General features: G+C 36.1%; 1 protein-coding gene across 5 annotated transcripts in view; it reads right to left on the bottom strand.

The window, feature by feature from the left end:
- Nucleotides 1-10,699, bottom strand: part of LOC147015719 (fibroblast growth factor receptor-like 1) — a 303,397-nt gene that overhangs the window by 39,476 nt on the left and 253,222 nt on the right. The window contains exon 7 of one of the 5 annotated variants that reach the window (XM_085848166.1): nt 1-50. This exon is cut by the window's left edge and continues 1,216 nt beyond it. The exons of the other annotated variants lie outside the window; for them this stretch is intronic. Within the exon in view, the coding sequence (XP_085704292.1) occupies nt 1-50 (50 nt within the window). The remainder of the gene's footprint in view (nt 51-10,699) is intronic. 5 annotated transcript variants of the gene reach the window in all.

The following is a 10,699-nucleotide window of genomic DNA, read 5'->3' as shown; positions in this document are numbered from 1 at the left end:
CGAGCCCAAGACAGCCCGACGCTCAGTGTTCACAGGTGGTGCGGGAATGGCTGTAGAAGGAGAGAGGTGAGGGTGGTGGAGGGTTTATCAGTGGTGGTTTGATGGTTATGGCGGTTGAGACGTGGTTGGTTCAAAATAAAGATAGAACAGAAAAACGGCTATCTCAAAGCGTCGCAGCCCGAATGAAACACATAAATTCCCTCTAAACAACGGGGTTGGGGCTAACTACACATGTACTTAGAGTTATCTCACCTACGGGACCTGAATGGTGGTTTGCGAATTTCCACAGCCGTAACACTATATATATATATATATATATATATATATATATATATATATATATATATATATATATATATATATATATATATATATATATATATATATATATATATATATATATATATATATTTCTGACTGACTGACTGACTGACTGACTAACTGAATGACTGATATTAAAGATTGGTGCCTTCCAGGTGATGTTGAAACCTGAAATTTTGCGTGCAGATGGATATCAAAGCCTGAACACCAGAAAAAAAAGATTACAGACTCGTCGGACAACATCCATCAATGAAAATATAAATAAATGCAAAAGATGCAGGTGAGTCACCCGAAACAATGGGGAAGCACGGTAATCTTGTGTGTCGATGGACATTGAAGCCGATACACCAGGGGAAAAAAATCACAGAACCATCGGAAAGCATCCGTCATTGAAAATCTAAATAAATGAAAAAAAGAAAAGAAAAATCAAATGCAGGTGAATGACCCAAGACAATGGAGAAACACGGTTCGTATGCTTACACAATGTGTAAGCACACCCCTCAAGTAATATATAAAGCTCTTTCTAACCACTGACTCACTGACTGACTAACTTATTGACTGATATTAAAGATCGGTGCCTTCCGGGTGATGTAGAAAGCTGAAATTTTGCATGCCGATGGACATCGAAGTCAGTACACCGGAAAAAAAGTCACAGAATCGTTGGAAACCATCCGTAAATGAAAATATAAATAAATGTGAAAAAACATGAAAAATCAAATCCAGGTGAGTGACCCGAGACAATGGGGAAGCACAGTTCATATGCTCACATAATGTGTAAGCACACCCCACGAGTATGTGTGTGTATATATATATATGTATATATATATATATATATATATTTATATATATATATATATATATATATATATATATATATATATATATATATATATATATATATATATATATATATATATATATATATATATATATTGGTTAGTCGATCGAGTCGAAAAAAAAAAATTCGAAAAAAAAATTTTTTTTTTGATCTCCCCTTATTTGTTGGTCGTGGTGTCGGTCTGTTGGGTCGTCGATCCAGTCGAAAAAAAAAAAAATTTTCTTTGAGATTTGTTCTGCCCTTATTATCAGTATTTAAAATAGCAATTTCAGTTAATACAATGGCGATTTCGATGAAACTTGGTTGGTAGGTTCATACCATGACCTGGTTGTGTGCAAATGAGAACCGTTGCCATGGACACCACTGTTGCCTCGCAATGGGACTTTGAAATTTTAGAAAAATCATAAAAAATTTATTTTTTCGAAAATCAAAAATCGGGCCACGAGCGACTCTGGGCAGTACATTCAGCCATATTGTCAAAAATTTCCAGCCGGATCCTATGAAAACTGTCGGAGAAGATAGACTTTGAATGAACCCTGGTCGAAAACAATCAAAAAACTCAGAGACAATGAGTCAGATATACATGAAACTGGTATGGTAGGTTCATGGTATGTCCTAATTATGTGTGAGAAAGAACCGTTGCTATGGACCCCTCCGTTGCCTAGCAACGACCGAAAAACCTCTAAATGTGGGGGGATTTTAACGAAAAAACAATCTGCAACATTTTTTGAATGATGATGAAATGCTAGAATCATGAATTTTCTTGTGCTTAATCCTCATGTTATTCCCCATCGAACGGGCCCATTGCATCAGGTTCTATTGGGTAGGCGACTACCCATGTCCGCCTACCAGCTTGTTATGTATATGTTCCCTTGCAAGTAACTTAAACACAGGAAGAGTCCATTTGGCCCATCAAAGCCTTCACAATGGTTGTTTGTCCATGCTCTATCCTTTATAAATGGGTCTTTGGTACCATTTTTAAGGTCTCTGGTATGACTTAGCTGGGGTTAGAATCAAACCTCTGTCCTTCCAGACACTGAGGGGACACTCCTCCCAGACACACACATTACTCCACTGAGTGTGGTTAAATAATTTCCTGACATCTTTTCGATTTCTCCAGAGGGATGGATGGATGTGTTGTGCTTTGAGGTTATATGATGTTGGTTCACCTTTGGTGGAGAGCACAGGTCGGACCGTGTCCCGAACACTTTGTGTTGACTTTTAGTAGACACGAGGTGAAATGTCGTTGAATTCCTCCATTGGGGCAAGTGCAGGCTCAGGTGTAGTGGATTGTGCTCTTGACTGGTTCTCGGGTGGCATTTCAAAACATCCCAAACTAGTTAGGTTGGGGTTAATTTTGGGGTCACTGTGTGAGCCAGTGCAAATTTAAGCATTATTGGCCTCAAACCAACTCCAAACAGACAGCAGTATCAAAAGGTGCTTTATTTTACTCGAGTTTGCAAGTCCCTTCATTGGCTTAATGAATCAAAGGAGGTCGTGTAGTGTTCAGTGTTGTACAAACGTTACAGTAAGATTGATCGATACAGTGCATGCTGATTTGCATTGTGGGAAAATGAACACCTGGAAATTGTAAGGTTTCATTTCAAGTTTGGGCATGCTGCCCAATACCTTTGTTCAGATGGTAGAGATTCATACTCATCATCAGGACTTTCAGTTGCAGCACTCAAAATTTTTCTAATTATCAGAAGAAATAAGATTCTTTTCAAAAGTCGAATAACTGTACTGTACTTCAAAATAATATAGACAACAAGTATTTATTACTCGATATCCGACCTGGATAAAACAGCGTTTCACTGACAGTAAGTAACACGATGGCACAGTCACAACAGCCACAACGCCATGCCCAAAACAGATTCCGTATCCACCGCAGGCAATTAGCCAACTTTCAGCGGAAACTTTTTAATTAAAACAAACTTTATAATTGTTACATTTACGATGCTGTTGTTTGAAACAAGGCCAATAATTGGGATAATAACTTTGAAACAAAGCTGATCATTTGAAACAAGGTCACCAGACTCGGTGGCATAATGGTTAAGAGCGTCCGCTCCAAGTCTGGGAAGTCGGTAGTTCGAACCCTGGCCAAGTCATACCAAAGACATAAAAATGGTATCTGTTGCTTCATTGCTTGATGCTCAGCATTTAAAAGGATAGAGCACAGGAAAACAAAACCCAGAGGTTGGCATCCATTGGGAGGATGGAGTTCTTACTTGATTGACCCCATGACTGGTGTTGGCTTAGCGGTTAGGGTGGCTGGCTTGAGATCTCAAGGTCCTGCGTTCAAGCCCCATTTGCCGCTGAATTAACACCAGGTGGGGTTGACTCAGCCTGTCATCCTTCTGAGGTCGTCAAAATGAGTACCAGTGTACTGGTATGGGGGCACAGCATCAGCGGAATAGTCATGCCCAAACAAAATTATTCATACCCGGCAGCCAAGCTGCCATACGCAAGAAGAAGAAGATTGATCGATGAAGTGCAACAAGAAAAGTGCTCATAAATATGACGTTGCAGGTACTCAGAGTGGCCTGGGAAATCATATCATTTCCTCCAAGCTCAGTGGCTTTCTCTCACCTTACAGTTTTGTGTTGTGTCATGTATGTTCATCTATGTCTATGCATTTATGAATGGAAGCTCCACATAACAAGCTTCAGATCAAGTATGTTACATATATATATATATATATATATATATATATATATATATATATATATATATATATATATATATATATATATATGCTATGAGCACATTCTGGCCGTAAATATCTAGTATATAAAGGTCTCACTGACTGATATTAAACATTGGTATCTTCCAGGTGAAGTAAAAAACTTTAATTTTTCATGCCGATGGACATCGAAGCCGGTACACTAGGAAAAATCACAGAATTGTGACATCAATGAATGAAAATAAAACTAAATGAAAAAAAAAAAATGAAAAACTGCAGGTGAGCGACCCGAGACAATGGAGAAGCATGGTAAATTTGTGTGCTGACCGACTTCGAAGCCAAAACACCAGGAAAAATCACAGATTTGTCAGATAACATCCATAAATGAAAAAAAGAAAGAAATATCAAATGCAGGTGAGCAACCCAAGACAATGGGGAAACATGATTTGTATGCTTACACAAATTACAGGCCCAGATCAGGAATTTAACCCAGGTCCTCAAGCAAACCATACCAGTGCTCTGCCATCTGAGCCACCTGGGCAACCCACTGGCTGAGCAACGCAATTATTCCACATATACAATTGCCATTCTCTTTCTCCAATGCTTCCGGGGCACTCACTGCCAACCATAGGAGCAGCTCGGGCCTGCTCTCGACAGGGTCTTCCCCCTGTTGTCTTCGTTGTTCATCTGGTGGGTTGCCCAAATAGCTCAGATGGCAGAGCACTGGTATGATTTGCCACTCGCTGCCAATCATTGGAGCAGCTCGGGCCTGCTCTCGAGAGGGTCTCCCCCCTGTTGTCTTCGTTGCTCAGCTGCTGGGTTGCCCAGATAGCTCAGATGGCAGAAGCACTGGTACAGTTTGCCAAAGGACCTGGCTTCAATTCCTGGTCTGAGCCTGTAATTTTTCCACATACATTTATGATGTTCTATCCTGTTCATTTCTAATTATATATATATATATATATATATATATATATATATATATATATATATATATATATATATATATATATATACATACATTGATACATACACACACACACACACACACACACACACACACACACACACACACACACACACACACACACACACACACACACACACACACACACACACACATACACACACGAAAACATAACCAATGTTTTCTCACAAGAACAGATTTTATTTATCATTTGGGTGCAGGTATGGTACAAAAAAGATTACTGAGAAAACAAATCATAGGACAGGCGAAATGAACCCCCAACCCCTATTTTTCAGCGTTATGAAAATGACGAACCTCTGGCCTGTGCGTCACCCTGTTTCATTTCACCATAATACATGACATTGTGGAATGGTGACTCACATCTCAAAGACGGGCATTACTAAGTTGTATTATTTTACAACAGTGCTTTCGAAATACATTTCACAACAAACATTAGCATTGAAATCGCTAGTCTTGATGTTAAAGCACGTTCTTTGATGGGGTTATTTACATCATGATTTGGTTGGCGCATCCGCTCTGAGTCTGGGACGTCGGTGGTTCAAACCTCGATCGAGTCATTCTAAAAACTTTAAAAATGGCACACACTTACTTCCTTGTTTGATGCTCAACATTTAAAAAAGCATAGAGCACAGATAAACAACCATCAGTTGGCAACCATTGTGCAGGCTTTGTGGGACAAACGGACTCCTCCTGTATTGAAGTTCCTTGTAATGTCACCTATATTACTGTGTTATTAGAATGATAATTATTGTTTTGGAAGTTTGCTCAATTTATTTTTTATTAGGGTAGAAATAATCTCAGAATGCCCTGCATTCATTCATGTGTTAGTTTAAGCCTGTAGCGTCAGGAGAGAGGAGGTGTGTTTAGGTTTTGTGATGAGATGGGGGCACTTACTTTTGCGAGCTAAGGCTCAGGAGATCATGTCTACATTTCGGATAAACTACAGCCACCACAAGCATATCGCAATTGAGCGAGTCTTCTGAGGCAGGGGAGGAAAGCACTGTTGGCGAGGCTTTTGTGTCGTGTAATCATAGTGGGAAAATGTGCACAGAAATGTCTTGAAACATTGAAGAGAATGACACGAGATGGTAAAAACCAGTACTGGTAGCAGAATCGTTAAAAGGGATATGCATTTGAAAATGAACCAAATTATTACAGACATGCCAGTAGCAGTAGGAAATGGTGAAAGTGGAAATCCAACTGTGCTTTGAGGTTAACCTGCAGTGTAATTTTTTTTTTGCTCGAGATAAAGTTTAAAAAGAATTGCAGATCACTGAAAGTTTACAGAGAGGAAGTGGCAATTCCTGCTTGAGGTGTTAGGTCACATCTGCAAAGCATTCTGGGTATTTGCAAGACCGGGGACAGTGTACGGAATGAAATGGCGAGAAAAATGTCAAGCCAGCTTAAGTTTACAAATTAGCAACATGGCTCGATGACATCTCTCTCTCTCACGGAAAAGAGTGTTAGTTTATCGGACTGGTGGGAATTTTTTTTTTCGAGTGGACGTGATCAGTAATGAATGAAGAACATGCTTGCACACAATTAAATGTTTGACTCCTTCATATATACCCCATTACATTACCCTTTCATATTGCATTACCCCTGCTGAACAGTAGAGTTTGGGCGATTACTACGTTAATGTGCATGATATTAAAGCAGAACTGTGTGTTGTTATTGAAAGCATAGGAATCGTTCGTTCACACAGAAATTCAACGAGGCAAGCACTGGTGATATTCTGAAGAATTATTCTTTGATTAGAAGGCAGTTAGGAAGGGTGGTGCTTTAATGCCAAAATAGTCAGAAAAGGCTACCGTGTAATCCCTTTGAACTTTGAGCCGTCCAAGAAGCAAATGGGTAGCATCAGGATTCAATTTATAAGAATGTGAAAGCAATTGACCAAATATATTTGCATACTTGTAAAGATTTGAATGCTCTTGGCATGTTATAACATTGTAGAGACATTAAAGGCATATGCGTTGTAACTACATATCTACTATATAAAGGTCTTTCTAACCACTGACTGACTGACTCACTTACTGACTGATATTACAGATCAGTACCTGCTGGGTGATGTAGAAAGGTGAAATTATGAGTGCCGATGGCCATCGAAGCTGGTACACTGGGAAAAATCAGAGAATCGTCGGCCAACATCAATAATAATTGAAAATATAAAAAAATGAAAAAAGAATAACAAAAAAATTTTCCAGGTGAGCCACGAGAGACAATGGTGAAGCACGGTAATTTTGTGTGTCAATGGACATCGAAGCCGATACACCAGGAAAAATCACAGAACCATCAGGAAGCATCCGTAAATGTAAATATAAATAAATGAAGAAAAAAAAATGAAAAATCCAATGCAGGCGAGTGACCTGAGACAATAGGGAAGGACAGTTTGTATGCTTACACAATGTGTAAGTATACCCTACTAGTATATATATATATATATATATATATATATATATATATATATATATATATATATATATATATATATATATATATATATATATATATACATACACATATATATATATATATATATATATATATATATATATATATATATATATATATATATATACATATATATATACATATATATATATATATATATATATATATATATACATATATATATATATATATATATATATATACATATATATATATATATATATATATATATATATATATATATATATATATATATATATATATATATATATATATATATATATATACATATATATATATATATATATATATCTATATATATATATATATATATATATATATATATATATATATATATATATATATATATATATATATATATATATATATATATATATATATATATATATATATATATATATATACACATATATATGTAATTTCTGTTAATGTCTGCGTGTAATTTGACGTATCTCCTCCAAAACTGCCGGACGGATTGTCGCCACTTTCGGCATGCCGGTGCTCTGTGGTCTAATGAACAGCATGGGTTATGTGAGATCGCGCCAGACCGACATGTTTGGGAATTTTGGGCGATTTTCTAATTTTTCCATTCGTTTGCATAGCGACATGTGACGTCACCGCTGAGAGGCGTAATTCCGTCATGACATCATCGGTCATTCACTGACGTCATTACGTCTGTCGTCGACAGACCGTCACCGCCAAGAGGCATAATGCCACTCCTCGAAAACAGCGTCTGCAATGTGAAACCCTTTTCTGCACATGCTGACTACCTCAGAAGGTGAATTTGACACAAAAAATGTTCCAAGAAACATTGTATTTAAAGTAAAGATTTATTTTTTAAATATATTATTTCTGTTAACGTCTGCGCATAATTTGACGTTTCCCCTCCGAAACCGCTGGCAGGAATGCGCTCATTTCCCATATACTGGGGTTTCTTAATGTGACGAAGACGATGCACTAAATTTCTAAGCTGGAATTGGATGACAACGTGGCTTCAACAAGATTTTCAACACATCGACGGCCGCATTTATTCCCGTTCGGTTGCCATCGCTGAACTGCTGTCCGGTAATTGCTGCCATCTATCCAAAAAATATGAGCTCGAGTAAGGGAGTACTCATTGCATCAAACACTGAACATAAACACAACTGATAATAAATAGTATAGCTCAGAACATCAGCAATGGTTGTCATGTTTTAAAAATCAGCGTGGAAGGAAGGGAACGATGAGCGCCAGAGCTCTGCCAACATGATGTACCCTGATTGGCTCTTTCCCGGACTGAACACGCCCTCTTAGACTGTCAATTTGTGTCTGAAATCCAACGTACATATTAAAAACACCCAAAAATAAGTTTCACTAGGCCTACGTCCAGATAACATCAAAGGCTATAATCTGAAGGTAGGGGGAACCAGGGAACGGGTATGAGGTCATCCCTTCATTGCCCGGATTCTCTTCTTTTCTTTACTCTTCGAAAGCGCGGTGTCCGACAATAGATTCTGTACCTTGAATGTGTGCATGTTAACTGTTCAAATTAGAGAGGTGTTCGATTGTTGGATGCACCAAAACAACTGCGTTCATTACATTAATTGTCAATTTCAACCGCTATCGTTACCTGTGTTATGTCTTGCGTGTGTGATCTTCAAATTAAAGCGTCCAAGCGTTGTTTGATCGTCGGATGTGTGCCAAAAAGTGCCGTTCATTGAAATTTGCATTCTGATTCTCGGTCACCCTCCACTGCTCCTGTTCAGTCTAAGGCTAAACCTATATCATGTAAAACTTGCCCCATCAGACGCCAACCTTCCAGTCTCACTGCAGAGGATGCAATTTCCAGTCAGACTCGCATACTCGATGACCATAAACAAATCCCAGGGCCAAACATTTGACAAACTCGGAATATACCTCCCAGCCCCTGTGTTCTCCCATGGCCAACTATATGTTGCATTTTCATGTGCAAGAGGTTACTCCTATATATCTATCAAAGTGGACAATAATTCCTCACAATGACTATTCAGCAACAAGACACTCACCCAAAATGTCATCTTCAGGGAGGTCCTTTAGAAAACTAAGGACAGGTAACCATAGTGCATCACATCCCTAATGACACCCTTCTCAGCTTCCCATACCATCAACTATTATGCCTCATCCACTGTTTGCCACCCATTCAACTCCGTGCGGAGCACGGGTATATGCTCGTGTATATATATGTATGTGTATATATATGTATATATATGTATGTGTATCGATATATATATATGTATAATATATATGTATATTATATATATTGATATATGTATATATATATATATATATATATATATATATATATATATATATATATATATATATATATATATATATATTGATATATGTATATATATATATATATATATATATATATATATATATATATGTATATTATATATGTATATATCTATATATATATGTATATTATATATATGTATATTATATATATCGATATATGTATATATATATATATATATATATATATATATATATATATATATATATATATATATATATATATATATATATATATATATATATATATATATATATATATATATATATATATATATATATATATATATATATATATATATATATATATATATATATATATATATATATATATATATATATATATATATATATATATATATATATATATATATATATATATATATATATATATATATATATATATATATATATATGTATAATATATATATATATATATATATATATATATATATATATATATATATGTATATATATATATATATATATATATATATATATATATATATATATATATATATATATATATATATATATATATATATATATATATATATATATATATATGGTCAGGGCAGTTGGAATGTATGATTCAAAATAGAAAAGTTAAAAGGCACCGCTGACCACAAATTGAACAAAGTACAGCATCAATTTTCAACCAAATCGGAGAGAGTAGACCTATTCTCAGGCCGAAACGGTTCAATCTCAGGTCACAGACTTCAGTGCAATTCTTGTCTGGCTGTGCTTATTTTTCTTTTTATCCCTCTGCTGATGAAGTTACGGGAGGCATTATGTTTTCTGGTTGTCCGTCCGTCCATCAATCTGTCTGTGCGTCCATGAGAGGTTTTCGTTGCAGTGATAACTTAAGAACGGCTGAAGGGATCCAAGTCAAACTTGGTACAATTATGTATAAATGAGTTAATGATGAACTGATTTTATTATGGGGTCAATAGGTTAAAGGTCAGAGGTTCTGTTGGGGACAAATTCTGTTACTGCGCCAACTTGTGAACCAATGATGGGATTTTGATCAAACTTGGTATCACTATGTATTATGATGCAACGATGAACTGATTGATTT

Source organism: Eptatretus burgeri, chromosome 12 (genome assembly GCF_056783735.1).
Source record: "Eptatretus burgeri isolate ZD-2024b chromosome 12, Ebu_testis_v1, whole genome shotgun sequence".
NCBI classification, from domain to species: Eukaryota; Metazoa; Chordata; class Myxini; order Myxiniformes; family Myxinidae; genus Eptatretus; species Eptatretus burgeri.
Note: the sequence above shows the minus strand (reverse complement) of the source record. Positions and strands in the feature narration are given on the sequence as shown.